Source organism: Fistularia commersonii, chromosome 5 (genome assembly GCF_037954325.1).
Source record: "Fistularia commersonii isolate RoL2024-O1a breed Wild chromosome 5, RoL_Fcom_v1.0, whole genome shotgun sequence".
Taxonomy (NCBI): Eukaryota; Metazoa; Chordata; class Actinopteri; order Syngnathiformes; family Fistulariidae; genus Fistularia; species Fistularia commersonii.
In genome coordinates, this window is record NC_141288.1 from 16,626,945 (window position 1) to 16,651,499 (window position 24,555).

Below are 24,555 nucleotides of genomic sequence, written 5' to 3' on the forward strand. Positions count from 1 at the left end.
ACATGAAATGAAACACGGTGCATAGCGTTTCTCCCGCCAAATCTCGGCCACATTTGCTGTGATTCAAAGGAGCAGCATCAGTGGAACCAGCTGCTACGACAGCTGAAGGAAGATATCTCACCCTCACTGCTTTGTGCAGTATATCATTCCCTTGCTGAAACTATATAAATGACATTTTTGTTAAATTTGCAAACATCTTTTATAACCAAAAAGAAAAGCAGGGCTTCTAAAAACATTCCACTTCCTGAAATGTGTTGCTCAAGCTGATTATTTTTTGGGGTTAAAATAATAAACATCGGGGGCGCTGCTTCAAATATTAATATTGAAGGAACCCTGTGAACTTTTTTCTCATGTCTCATAAACCTTTAGGAGTTTATCTTAACATATTAAAAATAAAAATATTCAAAATTATTTCTCTCTTAACAAAAACAATTCACCTCTGTAATATTCATGGTTAAATGCTAAAAACGTTTAGGTAAAAGTATTAATTTTATTTGTAAATGAGTTAATCCCTGAATACTAAGCTGCAACATAAGAATAAGAATAAGAATAAAAATAAGAATAAGAATAAGAATAAGAATAAGAATAAGAATAAGAATAAGAACAATTTTATTTATCCCGAAGGAAATTGTTGTGCCAGAGTTACAAGAAAAACATAACAATAATAAATAATAGTAGAAAATTTTATAAACAGTGAAAAAAATAGGGGAGAATAGGAAATACAAATAAACTAGAAAGTGTCTTAAATAACAAGTGAAGACTGTAAAAGTGTCTTAAGGTCTTAAGTACCAAGTGAAAGATAAGGAGTGCACAAGAGTATGAAAAAATATTGTACATGTAGCTGTTATGAAATGAAATATTGCACAGTTATGAACATATATACAGATAAATTATTACAATTAATAAGTGGGTGAGATTTTTTTTAAGGTTTAAGATTTTGTTAGATTGGACATGTAACAGAAACTTGTCCAATGACATCGAAAACACCTTTTAACAAAATTTGTACCATCCATAAACTATTCATAACGCAATCATTGTGATCAATGTAATCACATGCACTTAACAAATAAACATTTAGCGTATTATCCCCAAAGGCTTACCAGAATTCAAGTGCCAGTTGTGTTGAGTGCTTATCCCTGCAGAAATCTAAAAAAGCACTCCGAATCCTGTGTTTCTGGCCGTGCACTTCATTCAAGTATGCAACTATACGCCGCAGCCAGCGTGCACAAGAGCGGTTTCTCAACACGCTCCGTCCATGAGGCCAAGCGGGAGGTGACAGGTGAAGGCCGGACAGCTGCGGCCCTCGGCTGCAATTCCACTCCAGGCCTGTAGGGGGCAGTAGTAAGCCGCCGTCTGCTTGAAAGCGCCGGTAATATCAGTGACACGGGAAAGCGGAGTAAACATAAAACGATGGTCGCCTCGCCTACAACAAGCTAGCAGTCCCTTAGCGGTGAGGTAAGAGGGATAGTAATTACAAGACTTTAATACCGGTATTGTCATTCGTGAGTTCGAATATATTTGCCGATTTCTGCTGTTATTTATCGGGTACGGAGGTCAGATTCCGGTCGCAAGGCGTTGATAACCTGTGAGAGAGATGTGAGATAGAAACTGGATGTGTACTCCCTTAGAATAGCACGCTCGGAAAGCATTTATTTTCGAGTATGCTAACGCCAGACGGTTGTCGTGATATAATTATGTATCAAAGGAATCGATTTTCTTAGAAATTCTTGGAAATGGTGATGAAACAAATCACTGATTTAATGTGTTATCAGACAGCGTCCTTTGGACAGGACTTCTGGTCACAGACAACCTCACAACCTGCTCACCTGTAATGAAGCGTCACTGGGGCTCATTTGCATGTATTTTGCTGATCTTATGTAAGAGGCTAGAAATGTATCCAAAATTAAGTAATACACAATAAAAAATCTGCCGTCTCCTAGCTTTTAAGTTAGAAAGTTTTATCAGTAGTAGCAACCCCCCCCCTCCCTCCAGGCATAATGGATCTGGATATCAGAGCAGAAAATGTTGTATCGGGTCTCCTTTAGTTCCCAAGTTTCCTGTGTAAACAAACCTGGAGGTGAATGTGTGAATTAAAAAGAGGAGTAATGGTTGTAGACACAGACAGAATACACTGGACTCATTGACGACGGCTACAAGGAGAAGCACAACCGAACATTCAGAACAGATGAGGCCTTTCAGGCCGCGAGGCTCGGGGGGAATGGATGCTTTCAACAAACTTCTGCCTGTGGTGGTGCAGATCACTGGCAGCTAGAGGTTAACCGATCACCTCAGATGATCAGATGAGGTCAAGTTCTCTGAAGAATTTAAAAAAAAACACCCTTACTTCAGTGCAACGTCACATTAAATGCTATTTAAGTGTTGTGAAATATTATTTTAAGATTTTATGATGGCTGTTTTTGCCAGTTCTTGGGTGTGCGTGTGTCAGGTTTTGAAGATAAAAGTCACGTTAGATGTTTAAAAGTGGCAAGTGATTTATAAAAATAAATGCTTGCCGGATCTCTAATAAAATTGCTATTCTCACAGACTTTTGGGGATTTCAGATCTCTAAAAATAAACAAGAGACACCCAACCAACATGATTCCCAGGCACTCTAATTGTTTTTATTGGATTATTTTAAATAACTACTGTGAAATTACTACTACATCATTCCTTCACCATTTTAAAGCAGAGCAGTAGATGTTTTTTTCCATATTTCTAGAGGAAATTTCATATATATTTTTGTAAAAACCAAATCACACAAATTATAGCATTGCTTCTATCTAATAGAGTTGTCCTTTCATTGCTGATAAGCTTTAAGCATTAACATTGGCTTCCTTCTTTTCAGGAAGGACTTTGTGTTGCTGTAGTGATGTTCTTGTCCTATTCAACATAGTTAGAACCTCATCCTGTTGCTGTCCCCTCCCCCAGCGACCTTCACCAACGTTACCACCTTGTTCTTCCACCTTCTCCCCCTGCCCCTGTGATGCCTCCCTTGTGCTGTGGCTACCTGTCACAGTACACACACCATCATCTGGTTGCCTTCCTTCTCACCTTCTTTAGGTAATCTGTGCCCACCCTTCCCCGGGACCTTTGGGGTTCTCCTTAATCCAGCCGTTAAAGTTTTCAACGTGCTGTAGTTGGTTTCAGCCTTTCCAATTGTATTCTATTTACATTTGTGTCATTACAACCACTCAGATATGGACAACCATTTTTTAGTTACACAATGAAAGGAAATGAACTACCAGGGAATGTCTCTCTAGCACAGATTACTTGGATTAAACTGCTCCCACATTTTTCTTACAATAATCTTTTGGTATCTTGGTCATTAATTCCTTGCTAGTTTTTAATATACACACACATATATATATATATAAATATAATATATATATATATGTGTGTGTGTGTGTGTGTTTATATCTATATCTATATATATATAGATATAGATAGATAGATATAGATATATAGTTATCTTTGCTCCTTTTTAGACAACTTCTTACTCATTTACTTGTCATTTTAGGTGTTTTTTCCAAAAAAAATTCCATGGCGATTTACCACTAATTTACCTGTTAAGAAAGAAAAACATGAGGAAAACACACAACCGCAATATTGCCAGTAAAATATTCCATATTGCAAGAAACCCAGAGAATGATTTTGTTGTTGGACTGGATTTATTTTGTGCTGATACAGTGGCCACTCCTGGTAAATAGCTGTGAGCTGTTCTGCTGTCCATGAAGGTCAAAGGTCATTGATGCTGGTCATCCCATGGCACACACCATCAAGATAGGGTGGATTAGTATGTTGATTTCCAATAGAAGAGGCCAGACCACAGAGCAGCTCATTGTTAAACTGGGAAAAAAAACAATTGAAAGAAGAGGGAAAACCTAGATATTTAGCATTTTTCCATTTTTCAAAATGAAGATTTATTGTATTTCAATTATTCCTTTTATGTATTCTCAAGTTGAACTTGAAAAAGAGATGTTAAACAAAGTCATGAAACCGATAAAGTATTGAGTTTCTCTCTGCAGCCGTGTTAGTTCATGACACACCCAGTCATTTTGGTTAATGATTAATTCTTGGTCGCTGTGTCAACGCACTCTCTATCAGAGGCAAAATGCCAGCTGCCACAGCTACCACACAGTCAATAATGCCTTTCAGTGCAAAAGTTTCATGTTTTCGATTTTGGTGCACTTCTCAGATAAAGAAGAGGAATTCACATATTTCTTCTCATTTTCATTCATCGGTGAAACCATTAAAAATGTATTTGGGAAAAATTAACACCATAGAAAAGGGCGAGGAAAAACAAAAGCCTGGATGCGCTCCAGCTGAACGCTGTGACTCGTTCTGCCAGGTTCTTGTAAACAAGCTTCCCCTGCTTCTTATCGCTGAGACATGCTATTACTATCTCCTTCAGCTATGTGTTGCTGCATGCCTCCAGGAAGACTTTCAGCAATGTGAAAGTGAGCATCTCAGCCCAGTGGACGCCCTCTGTCCAAAATGACAGCACTCGTGCATTCGCTCCCGGCGAGGTACGAAAATCACTCGATTTACCATTTCAGTTGAATGAGTCACTGGCTTCTGCTCTCAGATGTTTGTGTCATATCAATCCCCGATCAAGAATTCAAAAATATACCCTCTTCTATATTAATAAGACATTGTTTTGGGTGTTTTTTTTTTTCCTTAACCCCACACACACACACACACACACACACACACATCTTTTTTTCTGTCTTCACAGACATGGGAAATCAATCATCTGTTTGACGATGAAAAGCAGGCCACGCTCTTCCTGGGAGCTTTGGACTCCATCTTCCTCTTCTCGTATGCGGTGGTGAGTAGGCCGCCACATTTGATGGAAAACCCATTGTCCGGGAAATAAATAACGATAGACGTTATCATTTCTGTTTGAAGGCTGCTGTTTAACATAGTATGTGGGAGTTGCGGTTGTGACAGTCGAATAAACGACACGCAAACTGTTATTAGACACAACTGATACAGATCCTTATACATATACAAAAGCATTTTCTATGTACTTGGTCTTCTACGGGAATATTGGATTAATGAGTTACACAAAGCTTAGCGGAGTCTTGTCGCATTGACGGCATCACCTGAGAATCATTCAGGAGTGCTGAGCGTACAGTCTGCACCAGTTCCAAAAGATGTTTTTCTCCCCAAAGGATGTTATTTGATGTAATCTCCACCATCCTGTGATCAACAGTACTTTTTTCTGATCTGCTCAGGGTCTGTATCTCAGCGGTGTGATCGGGGATCGGGTCAACCTGCGCTATGTGCTCTGTTTCGGCCTTTGTGGCTCCGCCGCTGTGGTAAGTACACACACACACACACACACACACCCGATCACAGAAACAAGACTTTGTGGTATCAAATCGTAAATTCTCCCCGGTGTCAATTTATGCAATTTAAAATGTCAGTTGGAGTTATTTAAAAAAGAAAAGCAAACAAAATAACAGGAGTTGTGTTAAGCCTGCCAGGCTAGTCTTGTGAGTTTACCTTCCTGCAGGTCTCTGCTGCACGCCCAGCCGCTCACTCACGACACTCCCGTTTTGAATTCTAAAACAGGATATGAAATCTTGTCTCCAAAGCAGACGCCGAATTTAAAAAAAAAAAAAGACATTTGTGTAAAATCAGATCACCGTGTCTGAGACCACATGACTTTGCCCATTTTGTATTTAAAAAAAAAAAAATTGTGTGTTTGTGTTTTTTAAATTGGATTAATTTTATATTTTCTTTACTTGGAAAATCTTTGGAAATTTCTTGCAACATTTTAAATTTGTGTAAAATGGTGCCAAATCAATTACTCTAATTGGAATTTTCTATTTCAAAAATAAACATTTTTAACAATTTCTTAATCATTTATCCCATTCTTATTTCAGTTAATCCTTTAATGCATTGCTTTTTAAATAGATAATCCATTTTTTTTTTCTCATTTCAAATCATTCTGCACCACCAAATACGACTTTTACTGACTTCTTATACCCTACAAGTGCAGCGGTACAGTAACAGCCTGGAAAATGAAAGGTTTTTCCTTGTGGGCATTTGACTTTATCAGCGTTGTTTGGAACACGATTTGCCTTTTGACTCTTAGTTCTCCTCCTCGTACAGTAAACAGCACAACCTTCCGTCATTTCTCCGTGTGTTTGCAGGAGTTTGTTTTCGGCACTGTGACCGAATGGCTCCACATCTACAACATCTATGTGTATTGCACACTGTGGGTGCTGAACGGCCTGCTGCAGTCAGCCGTCTGGCCCTGCGTGGTGGCTGTCATGGGCAACTGGTTCGGGAAGACGGGGTGTGTGACTTATCTGTTTACAATTCCTGCGTGTGTGTATACATTTAAAAAAGTGAGCGGTTAAAAGTGAGTCTTTTTTTTTTTTTTTTTTTTTTCAATTTTGCCTAGTTTTAAGCAGACTGTGTTTATAACATGGATGTAAACTCCAGTTCCAAAACCTTTAGCCCAAAAAGCGTCGGAGCTTGATGGCACACGCCTGCACGCAGGGAAACACTCGCACAATGACATCCATTCACCGGCGCCGCTGCCAGAACATAGACGCCATTTAGACCTCTGCAGAAGGCGCTCCAAACATAATTTTCTAACTACGAGAAATGTTCAGTCAGCGAAACACCTGCAAAGTTGCAATTTTGGTTTAAATGTAATTCTTGTTTGGCTAAACTGTGATGGATGCGGAGATGAAAATAAAACCAGAGGACTTTTCAGTAAATTGACGTGGATATGATTATAGATATAAAGCAGACTGTTAAAATCTCTCTCTCTAACCCTCCCCCGTGTTGTTTTTCCAGGCGTGGATTCGTGTTCGGCCTGTGGAGCGCCTGCGCCTCAGTCGGCAACATCCTGGGAGCTTTCTTGGCATCCAGTGTACTCAAGTATGGATACGAGGTGACAGGCGTTGGCATAAGATTTGGCTTCGCGTTACGCTACTGGATGATATCAACCTCCAGCGCACATATTACTTTTGGCTATCGTGAAAACTTTTCACATCGATATTCTATGCACAGTATCCGATCAGTGAGTTGTACGCCTGGTCCCAGAAGTCACCCATGTGCACACACACATTGTTTATACATCTATGATTTTAAAACTGTTTACAGAGCATTTTGTCATGGTGTTTTTAAGGTGTGTTAACTAATGTTGCGCCTCTTGCGAATGTGCAAATATGAACATCAAAACGGTAGCACATTTAATCTTTAACGCCATAATTTGCTGGAATTCAGTCCAACTCCGGACTTGAATATAGTGTGTTGGAATAATTGTGGCACAGACAACATTGAAATTGTATTTTGCTCCTTTTCTGACAGTAGTTACATAAAATATGTAAAGAATATCAGCAGAATTGATCTGTTCTGGCGCTATATGTAATGCTCTCAGCATCAGAACACTAACTTCCTGGTGTGTGTGTGTGTGTGTGTGTGTGTGTGTGTGCGCGCGCAGTACGCCTTCCTTGTGACGTCAGTGGTGCAATTTGCCGGCGGCGTGGTGGTGTTCTTCGGCCTGCTCGTCTCCCCCAAAGAAGTCGGTGAGGAAAACGGAAGAACAATGTGTGTTTTAAGATGAAATCTAACATTAACCTGAAAGGTACCAGTGTCTTTTCAGATATTCAAATCTCACCTCGTGCGTGTGTGTGTTGTTCTAGTTGCATGAGGTCATATTTCCGCCTCTTCAGCAGGACCACCCACAGTCTGTTTACTTTCAGATGACCTTTTTGCCACCAAAACCATTTTTCAACTAAAACAAGGAAACGAAAACAAATCCGCATTTCACAGAAACTCCTGATTCATCAAGGAAAATCAGCAACTTTATGAAGTTTATTTAGTGTGTGTGTGTTGGTGTGTGTGCGTGTGTGTGTCAGGGCTCAGTTTTGAGTCGGAGACAGGACTACGACCGGTGGAGGCCGATTCAGACAGTCGCAGGCGTCTGATGAACGATGAGGAGGAGCAGCAGGAGGAGGATGTGTGTGACCGATTCTACCAGTCGGTCCAGCAGTCGGACGAAACCCCGGAGGAGTCTCCGAAGGCCATCAGCTTCCTGCAAGCCTTCTGTCTGCCGGGAGTTCTTCCTGTGAGTCAACAGATTTGTTTACTACCATCTGTGACGAAACATGAGCTTTTTAAAGAGTCAGTTATACAACTAGTTTTACAACCCTGCTATATTAAGTCTGGCCTATTCTCACTTTTCCTAGGGGGCATATACACCTGATTTTTTCATACTTTACCTTTTTCTGTGATTCATAGGGTCATTTATTGCAAATGTTTGAGTCATTGTTTTGTTTTTTTAGTCAAACAGTAACAGCTGTTGGTTGTTTGTTGTGATGCATCAGTATTCTCTAGCGTACGCGTGTCTGAAGCTGGTCAACTACTCCTTCTTCTTCTGGCTTCCCTTCTACCTGAGCAACAACTATGGCTGGAAGGAGGCCGAGGCCGACCGCCTGTCGGTGTGGTACGATGTCGGAGGAATCGTGGGTAAGTGTCGGACCCTTCTTACACCCGTTAACATCCCGTCCTGATTCCGACATTTGGGTGCGTAAGCTCTTGCGTCCGCGCTGCGATTAGACACCAGGTCACCTGTAGGCCCCTCCGCTCTTCAAGGAGCACGAAGGGCATCATGTTGCTATGATAACCAGTAATATTTAGAAAACACTGCTTATTTTCTAGTCATGATTCTACAACAACATCTATACATGTCCAAACCAAAAAAGTCAAATGTAAATCTATGAGTTGTGTAATGGGTCATATTTCAGTCAGTTTCTTGTCACTTGGTTACCAAATACTATCCCTGTCCTCTGTTGATGCAGTCGAGTCGAACAAGTGAAAGGTGTGCATTGTGTAAAATATTTGTTTAAAAGCCAGGCTGTTAAGCGATTAATATATCTTAATCCGATTAATTGGCATTTCATGATTAACTTGGGTTAATCTTGATTGATGAACATTCATTATCAATTGGGTATCCTGTATCTTGTGATGGTAAGACTAGTGACAGAAAGCGTGTGCGTGTGTGTGTGTTTGTGTGTGTTCTCGTCACATATATATATATTATTTTTTCCCTACTGTGGGACAATTAAGAATAAGAATAAGAACAACTTTATTTATCCCGAAGGAAATTGTTGTGCCAGGGTTTCAAGTAAAACATAACAATAATAGATAATAGTAGGAAGGACGGTGAATAAGAAATACAAATAAAATACAAAGTGTCAAAGTTAAGGCTATAAAGTGTTTTAAGGTCTTAAAAAGTACAAAGATTATCTCATTCTTCTACTCTCTCTCAGAGCCGTGAAGGTGTAAAATAAAACATTCCAATATCACATTTTTTCTGATTTGAAATAAAACAAATATCCATATTAATTGGCCCATCTTACTCCTTTGGTAGTTTTGTTTCTGAGATGAACTTACTAGAGTACATCAGTACGTGAGCTGACTGCCTGCCACGTGCACTGACGGAGAATTCTCCCGCACGGAACAGTGCTTTCAGGCACTGCCTGAAGGGGGAAGTACTTCAGAGAAATGAAAACGCCTTCCCGCAGGGTCTGACAACTGCTTTATGTCCATCCCATTGTTCTGTCTTGGCTTTTTTTTCTACTCCGACTTCCTATCCAGATGGCCAATAATTTGCGTCAATTACATCCAATTTTCCTCTTGGTCAGGTCACCCTTGTGAAAGGCATCCAGATCTCGATGTTTTTTTTTTTTTACCTGGTGAAATAAAGGTTAAAAAAAAAAAAGTGTATTAAAGCGTTGATTTTGACATCCCATGTTAAAAGTTAAAAATGATTAATAACCTCAAACCTGTCATGCTTTGTTATTTCAGACCAGGGGTGGGCAAACTTTTTGGCTCAGGGGCAGCATTGACTTTTAAAATTTGACAGACGGGCCGGGTCAGCACAAGATACAATATATACAAAAAAAAAAAGTATTTGTTAACAGTACATATCAGATTCATCTGACATTTGCCTGAACATTGTCTAACATTTGCTTTAAAAATAAAACCATCTTGGTTTTGAAGGCTCTGACGTTTGCTTGCATTTTATGCACAAACCAGTTTTTCCCTTGTAGCTTCACGTCCAGCTCATTCATGTATGTCAGTATGTCAGCAGTAAAGGCTAGATCACAAAGCCAATCTGTGTCACTCAGCTCAGGAAAGTTCTCAAGTAGCTCCAAAAATGAAATAATCTCCTGTTTGAGCTCCCACATTTATTGATTCGATCATTCACATCAAGTATGAATTCTGTACGAAACTTTAATGGACCGGATGTGGCCCGCGGGCCGTAGTTTGCCCACCCCTGTTTCCAGACATTAAACATCTCACCTGCCTCTCATGCTCGCTTTGAATGTGGCTGTCACACGATCAAAAAATATTGCGTAAAATCATAACACCAGGCTTTCTGCCAACCAACTAATATTAAAGCACAGCTAAATCTGGTTTCGAGCTGATCAATAGATTACGAGAGCAGATGGAAGACCAGCTGTTATTTAAGGTTACAGGTCCGCATCTGGTCGTCCTGCGGTCCTGGACATAAAAATGCCGTACGGCCATTTTTAAATGCTATATAAGACCGTATCTGGCAAGAATAGGGAACCTTAACTTTTCCGTCGAAGATGTTTGAGTACAATACTTGTGCATAGGGAAACATTGTTGAATTTGACCCAAAAGTTGAATTCCTGTGCTAGGGGGGACGCTCCAGGGACTGATCTCTGACTTCATGGGAAAGAGAGCCCCAGTTTTGGCGTTGAGTCTGCTCCTAGCGATGGGCGCTCTGGTGGGATACAGCCGTGAGTACACACTGCACGCCGCTGTTTGGCCAGCAACGTCACAGATCTTCGGGCTCGTTATTCAAAGCCGTAGCCTTTTCCTGTCCCCCCTCCCTTCCCCCGCAGACTCACCAAATGACAAAGCTGTCAACGCGGCTCTGCTGGCCACCACGGGCTTCTTCATCGGCGGCCCGTCCAACATGATTAGCTCGGCCATATCCGCAGACCTGGGGAGGCAGGAAGCCATCAGGGGCAGCCAGGAAGCCTTGGCGACGGTCACCGGCATCGTAGACGGGACAGGAAGCATAGGCGCCGCCGGGGGACAGGTACGTCCGGCGCGGCTCATCGCCAGCACGTTGCGGAGGAATAATAGACTAACCGTCCTTTTCATCTTCATCCTCCAGTATCTCGTTTCGCTCATTGAAAGCAGGCTGGACTGGATGTGTGTGTTCTACTTCTTCGTGGTCATGGTAAGATCCCTTACCCTTGAATCCTGATTCAGCTCATTACATCCGTAGTGTATTTATTTGCGAAGAACTGCCAGGATAAAAAGGACGTCACGCATCATTTTGATATTAAAATCACAAGGTTGATATTACATGCACTTTGTACACATAGGCCGGACCTTCTTTATGTAAAGACAGTGCAGCGTGAAATCGGATTCATTAACACACCACATTTTGGATGTTTCAGACAGGAGGCAGCATCGTGTTCATCACACCCTTAATCCTGAAGGAGGTGCGAGCGATGTGGAGAGACAGACAAGCTGTGCGCCATCAGCTCTGAGTGCCGGCGCCGGCTGCAACAACCCCCCAAACCCCCCTCAACCGACGGCAAGCAGCGCCGCCGGAAAAAGGCACGGGTGAGTTCCAGGCCGTGGACGCGGTCAACCGAGTGGCAGCCTGCTGAGGATGATCCAGAGATGAAGAGTCACTGAGCACAGGGCTGACTATCTTATCCACTCACTTGCAGCCCCAAAAACGGATATACATCCAGCTCTGCACCTTAACCCTCTGACAGGTGGTGAAGTGCCTGATTGGAAATAGCTGTGGGGGGAGTCGGGGTCTAGCATATAGCTCCACCAGTCTGCTTGAGTGGGATGGACTGATGTACAGATTTCCAAATTGTTGAAAATGTTTTTGTTTTGTTTATTTTTAAACGCAAAGTTTTCGTCTTAGTTACATCGGAATTCCTTAACCTTAAAGATCAGGATGTTAAAGGTGGCTTGGGGCAGCTGTTAGCCATGTAAATTAATCATTGTGATGTGGGAATGACTGGACAGCACATGTACTGTACATATGTAGATTTTTTTTTTTAAATGCACTCATTTTTAACAATTCAGTCAGAGTCCAATAATGGTTCGGTTAAGAGACCGCATCCCAGCTGTTAATATCTGTGCTACCGGGATAGAGGCTGTAAAGAACGGTTAGTTATTTGTTCACTTTCACTTGAATGTCTGTCTCTACAATGTCCTAAACCACAGCAGTGACAGGGTTTGTATGGACTGCATATTTGTCTTAAAATGTTAAAAACACAGATCATTCTGATCTGCTGCTGCGAGTGCTCGCGGAAAAAAAAAACGTTTATTTTAATCTGGTTGCAAAAGCCCTACCTTTGCAAAACTAACACAATGCGCATTACAGCTTAAGACAACCTGTAGATTCTTTATTTATTTTTAATTTTCTGTACCTTTTCTTTTAGAGTGACAAATAATTGTTTTTAATAAATGAAAATCGATTTTTATTATTTTGTTTACTGAATATGATCATCAATAGAAGTAGTGTTCAATTTTAGCCAGCAGGTGGTGCTTTTCATGCTTCTGAATGTGAAAGGACTGGGGGAAATCAATCACGTCATTCATAGTTTTAACAACAATCATTAACCTTTTATTGTTTTGGGCAAAATATGAGATCATGTGAAAGTCAACAACACCGACACCCCCATAACGGAATCTGGACATTTTTCCATACAAATTTTGCTATCAAAAAGTAAATTATTCTCTTCCCAGTTTACACTTCTCATATGTTGCAAGGATACATAAGCCAGTATGAAATTGCAAAATTATTACAGATGTATACAAAGATTACCATACATTCATGCATATACGGAGTACAAAAACAACATTGACATCGCTGCGACAGGTGAATTTGGGAAGCAAAGTTCGCTAGAGAACAGTGAGAAGGATTCATAGTGACATTAATATTTTTGTTTTTTCCCATTAAATTTGCAGAAAAATTAACAAATGTTCAACAATGTGAAAGCTATAACAGGAGTGAAAATAAAAATGTTCATGTCACACCATAGTTTTAAAGGTTACAATAAAAATAGTTCTCTTGTCAACCATGTTTAAGTAGTGCAAAGATATAGTTCTAGAAATGACACAATTAGTGATAGCAAAAAAGGTAGGGGATTTATAATTACTTCCTCTCACATATGATAAAAACTCAAATAAGTTAATATAGACTCTGAACGTTTTTTCTCCAACAGAAGATGCACACAAACATCTACAGAACATACACACACAGATAAGTAGACGACGACCAAAAAAAAGAATTTCTTATTTAAAATAGAGTCCGTGTTTGGGTTTTTCTTTTTTTTTTTTTTTTTTTAAATAGTACACCCCAGTACAACCATGAAAACCCCTCAACATTGTGTTAACATGATTATGTACAGCGGCTTTCATGCCAATTTCTGCTGAGACTGAGGCGGTTGGATCATGAAAGAGAAACTGGGAGACTTAAAAGGGGGGCAGACAAAAAGCCCGTCTGAATCATAGGCCACTTGTCCGGCTGGAGAGCCCCTTTGATCTGAAAGGGGTCCGGGGCGTATTCTTGTGATGGTTTCCTATTAAAATAAAGTCTCTTTTCCTCGCCGCTCAACCCCACCCCCACCCCGTTCCACCAGTTTTGCTTTTTTTTTTCCGCGAAAGCTGTCAAAGCAGAGTGTGGCAGTAGGGGACAACAAAAGCAGTCTGGGTTGGAGTTTCCTCTGCGCAACTGGGGCCTCTGCTCTGACACACTGACTCCTTTACCTGATGTGAAACTCTACACGCAGCGCTAAATCTCAACAGCTTTTACGCAAATAAAAATAACACCACCGGCCCCCCTTTTTGCCTCGGACTCACAGTCTCTTATTATTGCTTTTAGAATTAAAGAACCTGAGCTACATTTGTTAGTCTTTTTTTTTTTATGATTTTTTTTTTTAAATCATCATTTTTAACTTTCCAAGCATTTACCTTGAATTACTTAATGAGGTAGTAGGAATGGATAATCCAGGTTATGGCTTTTTACCCACATGGAAAATTAAAAAATGCGTAGGTAGGAGACTAACTATAAAATGACTTTGCCACTCAACTGTTTCCCCCCTGACGAAACATTATTAGATCTTGAGACCCTCTTAAACCCGGTGCTGCTCTTGTGAGCAGCCAGTGACTTAAATGATGTTTTTTTTTTCTAATGAGAGTACAACAATTCCTCTTTGGTTCAACTGCCTCAGCTGCCACAATTTTTACAACTCTTGAAAACTTGAACATCCAATCAAATCAACAGTCACACACAAACACTTATGTGTACTGCATATGTACACAAACATACATACATATACATATATATATATATATATATATACATATATATATATATATACATATATATATATATATATATATATATGTATATATATACTCAAAGAACTGCAGAGCGATAGAAAATGTGACAATGATTTGGAACTACATATGGTTCCTCAGAGCTGCAACACAGTGATCAAACACTACATTCCCTTCATGAAGAAAATAGGCATATTCAAAGACCTACAAGACAAATTTCACATGAAGACAAAGAGTGGGAAATGCTACATGTTAAAAGCATAAAGCTGAAAAAACAAACTACTAAATAAGGTATGTTCTGGTCTGCTGCCAAAATTATAAACCCCCCATTATGCAAATTATACAAAGCAAAAAGAGGATACAGGTTGTACTTTTCTGCTATGAAAGATTACAATATATAACGGATATTTTTGAGTGGTAATGGTGGAAAGTATATGAGCCGTGATGACTTGTAGTCTAAAGCATTTTTTGGGGCAATGGCACAGGCTTCCACAAATACCTTATTTTACCTTGTTTTTCAAATTGCTTTTTTATTTTGCTGATGAACTAACATCAGGAATAATAAATAAATAGCTACACATGCAACGTTATAATATTATTATTATTATCATCAATATAATGATTATTATTATTACTCAAAATTTTAGTCACTTTTATTGAATTTTGGCCACATTATCCCATTGCTAAACTTCCACCACTGACCTTTAACCTTGGGCTAATCACAAACGCACTGCCAATTTTGAACCCTGGGTCAGACTCTGCCCCTCAGGGGTCAGACCCCTGGCTTGACTGGGGCTTTTGGAGCCGCGTGGCGAGACGAAAGGCTAAGTGTGGTGCGAGGCCAGGAATAGTAACTCACCTAATCAAAACCTCTTTTGACTTTTAGCACGAGGAGGAATTAAGGTCAAGGGCCGATGTTGGCGCCTTGACAAATACTATTCTTAACCTCTTACAACAAGAGCCGGCTTTCTGTTTTTTGCTGGAAGAGTGCATGTAAAATAATTTCACAGTATAGTCAAAAAGCTGGAGAAAACAGTATATAGAACATATAGCATACTTAGAATTATCCACAAAACCGTTGAAGTCTGACCATGATTGATTAGGAGAGGCTGGCATCCTTGTACTGAGTCAAGTATGTGGTGCCAGGAGTTTTTAAACCCATGCTGTACAGACAGTCTGTTAGAAATTGCTACATATATACAGGTGATATGGGACATATCTATTTGAGGTGATGTGCAGAGGGTTGCTGGTCCTCTGGTATTCGCTGGGGTTTTCGTTTTACTGCCGAGGGGACATTTTGTAAAGGAGAAGCCTCCTCTTCTTCACCTTGAAGAAATCTGCCAAGGACAAGATAACGTTTACTGTGATGGAATTCATTGTGTCAACATTGTACGGAAATTGCAAACGGGGTTCCGTGGATTTACCTGTGATGGCTGACTGCCTGCGTTTTGCTGGCCACTGGTGCCGGAAGCACCCCCTTGTGCTCAGCTCCAAGTACTCGTCTCCGGAGCCAGAGGAGCTGCTGGACCCCGGTGAGCCCTCGCCCGACGACAGCGACGTCCGCCTCGTGGCTTTAGCCATCTTTACTTCAAGCCGCACCACCGGCCTGACCGTGCAGCCGCGGTAAAATGTGGGCACATCTTGGCACCTCAGCTCCTCCCACTCGATGTTGGTGCCCTGTCCTGGCACGTCTCTCTGAAAATCAAAGTTCCACCTCTTGTTGGCCACCTCTACACTCATGCAGAGAAGGCGCTGAAAGTCCTTCTGCAGCTGCTGGTGGTCCACGGGCCCGAAGAGATTCCTCCGTACAGGCCCCACCTTCAACTTCAGGGCCTCAATGCCGCCGAGGGCCGAGAGATCCAAGTCAGATATCGTGCTCGGTCCTGCTGTCAACTTTGATGTAGTGTCCATCGCCATGGCCCTGTGAGCAAATATGCAGATACTCAAAAGTGTGCAATGAAGGACAAGGGTTGAGTGTTGGCTCTTGTCACACCTGCAGAGTTTCAATGAGGTGTGACTTTTTTTCCTTTTAATTGGTGTGTATAGCAAGATAATACATGCATGGCCTCCGCCTCCTCCTTCCTAACACCGTTATCTGCCCTCTGGGGCCCCTTTTGTGTTTTATTTAATCGCACACATGTGCGCCTTAACCTGTAGAGTAATTATTTCTCCAGGTACCTGGACAAACACCAAATAAATCTCTTAACAATATCCAGTCCACCTCTGTGGCAGAAAGAACCTGACTCTCCACCTGCTCCAGTGCCTGGCAGCCAAAGGCCGACCGTAAAGGTCAGCCGGTCACATTGAGAAGCTTGTTTGGTCTACATGTGAGGGATGTGTCCTGCAGTACCCTGTCTGGCGCAGGTTCATTAGAGCAACTCTGTTGAATTCAGAAGAAACTCTACGCCTGTGCTTTTTTTCACGACAGAGACACATTTGCGTAGAGGCGGTTCATTCGTCTGGAAGCCACTGTTTGCCTCTTCTCGCTGCTTTATCAGCTGAGTGGAGCCAATGGAAGAAAACGGGGCCTTCTGATATACAGATGAGCAGATGTTCTCTGATAGTAACCTGAGATAAATCCTTCTTTCGCTAATGTAATGTTACACTTCGTCTAGTGCAAAGCATTGCCTTTTGACAAGGCTGCAATTACACTTCTGCTTGAGTGAACTCCAAAACAAATTCCTCCATGGGTCTGTCATGCCTCTTTGGTGAATGTCATTTTTCTGAAAGAGAAAGCGAAGACTGGGCAAACTGGGGGGCTAGAGTAGGCCCTGCACGATGCAACTTGTTTGCAGTTCTATCAGTACAGCATACAACCACAATGAGGACTCACTCAATTCCTTCATTTCATCCTTAACTTTAGACCCTCTCAGAGCTTCAGTGCAGTGTTTGTCTTCATCACATATTAATGTAAATACATCTGAGAGAGGATTTCTCCCGTGAGGGCCCGAATAATACTGGTCGTTAAATAAATACAAATTTTCTAGTCACCGCAGAGCTCGAACTCTGATGAAAAGACCCGGGAATAAAACAATATACCGTTCTACCGTTTTAAGATTCCGTTCAAAGACCTGAGAAACACTAGATCGTTTGATTTCTCCGGTTTCACGGTTAATATAAAAAAAATATCCGTGAGCGCAAGGCTAAGATATACTGCAAATATTACCGCTTTATCAGCCATAAATCTGCCCGGAGGCAGAAATAACAGACCAGCTCGGAGAAGGAAAAAAACAGCTTAGTGGGGGCTGGGGGTGATAGGGTTTCGCAACAGTTTGACACCTTCGGGATATTTAGGCAACAGGCAGTGTTTTAATAAACCTTGGATACCGTGTAATTATGTTTATATAAACTCTTAATGTGCGCGTAATGGAAATTACCACATTACATCCTCATTTTATCTTATTTTTTCATTTTTATAATTGATAAACTAACCTTTTTTCCAAACCACATAAATGTATTTTTTTGTTTGTTTTTTTTTCAATCTAAAACTAAGTAAATAATAGCTTATATTCGCTCCCCCCGCAGGCGCAGGCACTCTCACTGCGGGTGAAAGTTGTTTTCGTCGAAAAACCAAGTGGGCGCGGTGTGCGGCTCGGGTTTCTGAAACGCTCCCCGGGCTCCATTTTCGGAGCGCAACAATGGCTCATTTTTACGCGAAAACTTCCACAAAAATAGGAGAAACCGTTAAAAGCTGAAAAAGCTGCACCGAGTCGGTTGCCGTCGCCGGTGAAATCAATAAAATAAAAAAAACAACCGCACCGGAGCAGCAGCGGGTCCCGGAGGAGGAGGGGGGGGGCGAGACCTGGTGACGCAGATATTTTTTCACCGAGGATGTGGGTCAATGAGATGCGACACACAAACAGCCGGTGTCAGAGGGATACACGCAAACACGTTTTTTTACACACACTAAAGCTATATAAATATAAAAAAAACAGCAACAATGTGTCGCTTTTACGAACAAATTAACGAAGTTAAAAAAGACAGGGGTGAGAAAACTCGCGAGAAAGCAGGAGACTTACCATTAGCTTAAAATGTCGGCGTTTAACTATAAAGTTCCGCGGCTGGAAGTCGTTTTTTGGCGTCGAGGAGAGGGTGAGGGAAAAAAACCGTGAGCTTCTTTCTTCCCCGCAGCAGCACGAATGAGTCGCTTTCCTGACAGCGGCGGAGAAATAAACAGAATCACGTTGAGGCTCCTCGGTGGACACAACCCACTTCCACACGGGAGGCTTGTTCTCTGCCCCCTTATCTTGTTTGTTGTGGACTCAGCAGACTTGGAGGATGGAGGGGGGAGTTACTAGAGCACCGGGTCACGTGGTTACTGCTTAAGAAGCGCTCTGTCGGAGTAAACAACACCGACGGGAAGCCAGTGCTGAACCCGGGTTGGCAAGCGCGTTCTGCGGCTTGCTTTGGCGGCTACATCCGTAACGAATGGAGAAAAAAAAAAAAAATTAATATATATTTTAAAGAAAGTTGCTGGAACGGAGAAGCCCTGCTATAAATGTGTCATAACGCTTATTAAGTCTCCTTACCCTTCTATCCGGATGCAGAAATCAAGCAGTGTCTCCAAACCCTGCAGCCGCTGCGCCCCTGTGCCTTTCCCGCCCGTTGCGCCCAGAAGTAGGTCAAATAACTTGGCAGCGGCGGCCATTTCCCTCTTCTCCCGCAAATGTGACACACATTCTCGTGTTGCGCTTGCATCACGTTTTGTTTTGGCGTCCGGCCCACGTCCTCAAGTCACGTTGATGTGCAACGTGAGCGGGACGTGACGGATCTGCAAGACTAATTTTTCCCGCGAGTTTTTCCAAAATCCACATTTGGTTGTGGCTGTTGTAATGTGGGGCAAACTCAAAGCAACAAGTGCTCGTTACTCGATCGTTTGCACGGTGTTGGAGATTATGAGGGAGACTGAAAAGACTGCTGTGTTTCCATGTCAAGCACCAAAAGTAGCCTACTGACCGTTTTTACCCAAATGACCGCTTGGAAGTTCAGCCCTTAAGTATTTCTGCCGAACTAGAATAATTGGACAAATCCAAGGCATATTATGCTCCCGTTGAATCCACTAAATCATGTTAGGATGAAAAAAATCCCCTGTATAAATGTCGTTACTGTCATTTGTCTTCGAGCCAACCAACACCAGTCTTATTTAGCTTTTTACTTTGGAGTGACATGAATGTTTGCTTTTCATGTCTGATGACAAACTGTGTGTTATTCACCAGCCACCTCATTCGATAAAAAAGGACTGAATGGTCCGTAAATGTAAGCTGCGGTCTGGATTTAAATGTAAACTTGACCATTTGAATGTGTCGAGATGCTCAAAGAGTCTTATTGATCATCTTTACATTTACATTCATTTGTGTTGCGCAATTCCATCTTTTCACCTGTGAGTCTTCCAGTGACTCTCGTCATTATATCACTTTTCATCCCGTTACCGCTACACCACCGTCCATTCTCCCAATTTCTGTTAATGCTTCCACATTGCGAAATAGGTTCTTAGGTTTCCTATTATTCCACGGCCTTTTTTGTCGCGTGCTCACATGTCACAGATAACAGTCTTTTTGTTGTGGCTTTTGCGGTGATATAATGTAAGAGTCATCTACGGGGCCTTCAAACTGGCCAACGCCCCTCGCTCAGAGGTTATTCCAGGCTTTACACATACTTGCTATTTTTAACACACCAGTCATCACCTGAGATGTCTTAGGGATTCATCTGAAGACACACCGGAATTAGCAAGCAGCGTCTCAGGAGATAATAAAAAAACGCCCCGGATTTGAATTTATGTCAAAGCAGGTAGTGGCTGTTGTTTATGAGTGACAAAGGCAGCCGAGGAGTTATTATGTCCCTTCTGTGGAATGTGTCCTGGTTGAAAGGTGCTTTTTTGGGGAGGGGATGTGCAAAGGTTCATGGCACCTCAACTCGGTGCACACAAAATAATTGCCCCAAGTGTGTTCAAGTGATCCACCTAACAGTTACATCTTAATAGTGTTCGTAGGTTTTCATTTTAAACAAGAAAAATGATGGAATCGGTTGAGGGGGCTGGTTGTTGCTCCCCTCTGATATCGCTCAACACCAATTGCAAGTCAAAGTAAACGTTGTCGTCGGTACGACGCCATATGTTGCACACATACAGAGGATTAAAATTCCATTGCTCCAAAACCCCACACTTTACAGTTCAGTAAGTTCTGTATTTTATCACTCCATATACCAGCCATAGATTTTCTCTGTTTTTGAAACAAAAAAAATATAAAAATGAAAGAAAATATCGTTCATCCAGAATCTGTCTGGTTATCTAGGATAATCCCCAGACGTCACGGTGGGGAAATTTTTGAAATGCACAGGAAGAAAGGACTTCCTCCTGAAATTGCAGATAATAAAGTTTGGATTACTTTGTGTAACTGGGTCATGATTTTTAGAAGTAGATAGTGTTTATTGTTTTGGTACTTTGACCACCAAGCTCTATGACCTCCTATTTAGTGAAAGCAAAAAATAAATTGACATCATTATATAAGATAGCATCTAGAACACATCTCAGTGCTGAATGAAAACTGAGGGGAAATTTTACAAGAGAAAGAGATACAGTAGGTTAGCGCCCGTGTGATTGGGGTTGTTCTTCCCTTTAGGGAAACAATGAGCACAAAGAAAAAAAGACAAACTCACACACCCACGATGTCTCGTCGACACAATTAATGTTTTGTTTGTTGTTCTAAGACTTGTGTTGTTTTAGAGTTTCTTGCATTGTGATGCATAAAAGTAAGGTAGGGACGGTGACCCAGTTGCCTAATCCCCCGCTAATCTGCGTGTCAGTCAAGTGGCCTTCATACAGTGTCATATTTGAGGGGTCGTCAGCAGACAATGAGCCTCAGTAGCATTATCCCACATTGTTTGTGAGCTGTGTGAGCAGTATTTACAGTCAGCTTAGTGTTCTATATTAAATTCCTAATCCTCTTCTTCTGGTCTGCCGTATCCTGTGTGTTTTGGTTCAACCCCCCCACCACCCCCACCTCCCTCCTTCCCCCAATATCCTAATCCTTCGCTGTTTATTACAGTTGGCAAGTGCTGTCACCTTTTTGTCTTTCCTCCACGGCCACCGGTTTTTCAATACGTTAGCACGGTGCATGTGAAACAGCGCTCTCAGCGTGACTCCCAGTAGACCACGAAGAGTTGCAGACCCGTCACGGTGGGCCTTTGGCTCGCAAGCAAAATCAATGAATCACTTGGAAGTAGCAAATAATAGACAAAAGACTTGGTATTATGAAGCCAACAGTACACATTCCTCAACTGCAGGCAGTCTTTGACGGTTGTGTTTACTCTGAGACTTAATCAGACACAAATGATTTGTTGCATAAGCAGATAAAAATGTCACTCTGGCGAAGGCTTATTGAAAAATGCCATTCGGGAAAGGTTGTAATAATTCCACGTAGGCCGGAGGGCTTAAGAAGAATCGGGTCTGGAACAAAGCAAACACATTTTTGAAAATTAATAAGAGGCGGTCGAAATGAAATGCTGACAGGAGGGAGCTGTTTCATAGTTTTCTCATGCTCGGCTTGGACTTTTAGCCTCGTTTCACCTGTATTACCAGGGGATGAGTATGTCAAGCTGTTTCATAGGTTCCAGTGTAGTTTTTTTTTTTTTTTTTTTTGTGAATTAAGTGACTTTTCTTGCCAACATAAAATGACTGATAGGTGGAAGAGGCTGGAGGCAGCAGCTGGCTACTTTAGCTGTTATGAGGATTTATTGCAGAAGAAAATCTGTAGCCTTGATTTAACAGACGGAAACAAACACGGTTTTTCCTGCAGTTTATAGTTGTGTAGTAGTACGGACACACATTACTGAATAAGTAATTCATGATTTTTTTTTTCTTTTTTTACGTGGATAGCCACAGAAGCATCACTTAGTAAGGTGTTGGGTTGGGATTTTGGAGTTTGGCCATCACGGTTTTTTAAGGCGCTTTTAAAACAGGAGGTTTTCTGTGAGTGTTACTATTCGTCAGCGTAAGGTATTTTTAACCGGCTCTGGTCAAATGTTTCACATAAACATAAACACTCACTCACCGTAAATCTCCCGGGAGGGAGAAAAAAACAAACAAAACCACCGCGGTCAGTTGATGATGATAATGGAGAAGTTGTCACGAGGGAGCTGGTTGGTTAAAATGTGTCAGATGTCAGATGTGATTATCAGACATGCAATCCTCGAGGGTGAGGCCTCAATAATTTCAGGTTTCACATTCGATTTTGAGCGATTCTATATTTGAAAGAGCTGCATCCATAATGTGGTGAAAGCAATATAATCATCACTCATTTTGTTTTCTTCAAACAATTGCAAATCCTACAAGGACTGGTGGCGATCGGTGATGCTCCCACCCGAAAAAATAAAGCCTTTTCTTTTCCTTTGAATGGGACAGTAGCAAAGAGATGAGACCTTGGCGTCACCGAGGACGCACCAAACCTGTTTCTTTGACCAAAAATTCATTACGAATAACTTAACTGAAGGAATGCTGCTAATCAGGCTATCGGCTTGAATATAATCTGACTTCCTTATGGGAATCAACATAATTGCTCCCTGTTGGTTGTGAGAAGGATTGCAAGCCGGAGACGGCTTGGCTTTTGAATCCCAGGGCCTCAATCCATGCCTTTTTTTTTTCGTCGTGTGTTTCTTTTTGGTTGTACTATGAGTAAAACGTAGCTGGAATTCATTTTGTGGAAAGAAAAAAAAACAAAGAAGGTGGGATAGCCTTCCAACCAAACCGCCTGGCATCATTATCGGAGTTCATCATCGACAAAGGGCTGTGTGAAAGAAGCACAATCTGCGAGGTTTCACAGAGCTGCATGTCAGGGCCCACAGACAAAGCTGGATATTTTCCGTAGAAGATGCTTTCAGCAAAATGGCAGAGATTTGAGGAAGACGGAGTGGATGAAGAGGATGTATTGTGTGGTTCGTACAATTGAGCAGGAAGTGTCTGTGGTAAGAGGATGGCAACAATTGAGAGAAAGAGGACCGAAAAAAAAATACAAGCGAGAGGAAGTCTTTGGTTCACAGGTGCAGACGGGGGTTTCCACACACTCCTGCCCTGCATTTGGGGAAGCTGAACTTAACAGCGGTTCACCGCACAGCAGACTATCGTCGCTCGTGACGTAACAGAGAGAAATGAAAGGGAAAAGATAAGATTGCCGGAATTCAAATCCGCCAAAGGAGACAACGGGTAGCAGAGAAAATGAAATAAAAAAAAAAAAAGGGAAAGCGTGCGCTCGTCACTACATGGATATTTTAGAGATGAGATTTAACATTCCAAAGGAGATGTATCACCTCCAGACAGCTCATCCATGTCCTCTCCATTGTGTAAATACTCATACACATGATAGAGATCTCTCCCAAAACAGTTGGGGGAAAACAATAACGCACCGATCTGTCGGCCTACAGCCAACAAGGTGATGAATTTGCGCTTTTATGGATTTTTTTTTCTCAATTTCTTAACTATCACTTCTATTGATCATTTAATCACAGTCATTGGAATGACCCGGACCCAAAACAATTTTTTTTTTTTTTACCTTTTTTCAGTCACTGTAAAACTAAATGGGTTCAGAGATAGAGACTTTTTTCACGCCAGTGTTTGTGAACTTTTGAAATGCAATCGGAGAAGGAATTGATATGGGAAAAAAAAGAATGATAATCATCTGCCAATTTTAACCCAGATCTAACATTTTGTAAGCTTAAAAACATTTTAAAGTTTCAAATTGTTTTTTTTTTCATTGCCCATCAGTTGTAGGGTGTTAACTCAATTTGCCATTGAGTCTTTTTGAGGGGGGCTCAGAATACAGTGGTATTAAAGAGGTGGTAAACCCAAAGCTTCACACAGACACACACACACACACACACACACACACACACACACACATAGATATGAATACAGATACTGGGAGGGGTTTCCATGGGTGCATTCGCCCAGCTGTGGAGGCCACGTCAGGGTGATAGGTTGTGTAAGTATGAGCTTGTACATCTGTCAGTGTACGCGCACAGTTGTGTGTGTTGGCTTAATAGGGGAGGGTCTGCCGAATTTGGGGGTGAAGGGAGAACGAGGCCGCTCGCTGGCAGCTGGATATTGTCAGGGGTTCACCAGGGGAGCTTGCGTGTCAGGGTGAATGAGTTTAAGATGAATTTTGCCCAAGGAGACCCTGACTTATG

The 24,555-nt window shown here is 41.6% G+C and overlaps 2 protein-coding genes across 6 annotated transcripts; one reads left to right on the top strand and one right to left on the bottom strand.

Annotated features, from left to right (window-relative positions):
- Positions 1 to 1,363: 1,363 nt before the first annotated feature.
- Positions 1,364 to 12,543, top strand: slc37a3 (solute carrier family 37 member 3). 5 transcript variants are annotated; one of them, XR_015106174.1, is made up of 15 exons: positions 1,364 to 1,455; positions 2,846 to 3,060; positions 4,412 to 4,526; positions 4,736 to 4,828; positions 5,238 to 5,321; positions 6,162 to 6,307; positions 6,817 to 6,913; positions 7,466 to 7,550; positions 7,884 to 8,092; positions 8,352 to 8,493; positions 10,695 to 10,796; positions 10,902 to 11,101; positions 11,180 to 11,245; positions 11,469 to 11,637; positions 11,748 to 12,543. XR_015106174.1 is itself a non-coding variant. In XM_086147041.1 (14 exons), the coding sequence occupies exons 2-14, from the start codon at positions 2,984 to 2,986 to the stop codon at positions 11,559 to 11,561; spliced, it is 1,509 nt and encodes a 502-aa protein (XP_086003167.1). In that variant the 5' UTR covers positions 1,364 to 1,455; positions 2,846 to 2,983; the 3' UTR covers positions 11,562 to 12,543. The 5 variants fall into 5 exon arrangements, 4 of the variants coding, with proteins under 4 accessions (XP_086003167.1, XP_086003168.1, XP_086003170.1 ...); XM_086147041.1 differs by having other exon boundaries at positions 11,469 to 12,543; XM_086147042.1 differs by having other exon boundaries at positions 1,387 to 1,455; positions 2,929 to 3,060; positions 11,469 to 12,543.
- A 95-nt stretch (positions 12,544 to 12,638) lies between these two features.
- cdkn1d (cyclin-dependent kinase inhibitor 1D) lies at positions 12,639 to 18,978 on the bottom strand. The gene is made up of 4 exons (XM_086147046.1): positions 18,909 to 18,978; positions 18,399 to 18,792; positions 15,804 to 16,300; positions 12,639 to 15,716 (listed from the first exon to the last, which is right to left on the bottom strand). The coding sequence occupies exons 3-4, from the start codon at positions 16,294 to 16,296 to the stop codon at positions 15,658 to 15,660; spliced, it is 552 nt and encodes a 183-aa protein (XP_086003172.1). The 5' UTR covers positions 16,297 to 16,300; positions 18,399 to 18,792; positions 18,909 to 18,978; the 3' UTR covers positions 12,639 to 15,657.
- Between the last annotated feature and the right edge of the window lie 5,577 nt (positions 18,979 to 24,555).

Excerpts from the sequence above, each read along its gene's own strand:
- cdkn1d (XM_086147046.1), bottom strand. The coding sequence starts at position 16,296 with ATGGCGATGGACACTACATCAAAGTTGACAGCAGGACCGAGCACGATA. Across the intron at positions 15,717-15,803 it reads CAGGCAGTCAGCCATCACAG|ATTTCTTCAAGGTGAAGAAG; the intron begins GTAAATCCACGG and ends TGTCCTTGGCAG.
- slc37a3 (XM_086147041.1), top strand. The coding sequence starts at position 2,984 with ATGCCTCCCTTGTGCTGTGGCTACCTGTCACAGTACACACACCATCAT. Across the intron at positions 5,322-6,161 it reads TTTGTGGCTCCGCCGCTGTG|GAGTTTGTTTTCGGCACTGT; the intron begins GTAAGTACACAC and ends GTGTGTTTGCAG. Across the intron at positions 6,308-6,816 it reads AACTGGTTCGGGAAGACGGG|GCGTGGATTCGTGTTCGGCC; the intron begins GTGTGTGACTTA and ends TTGTTTTTCCAG.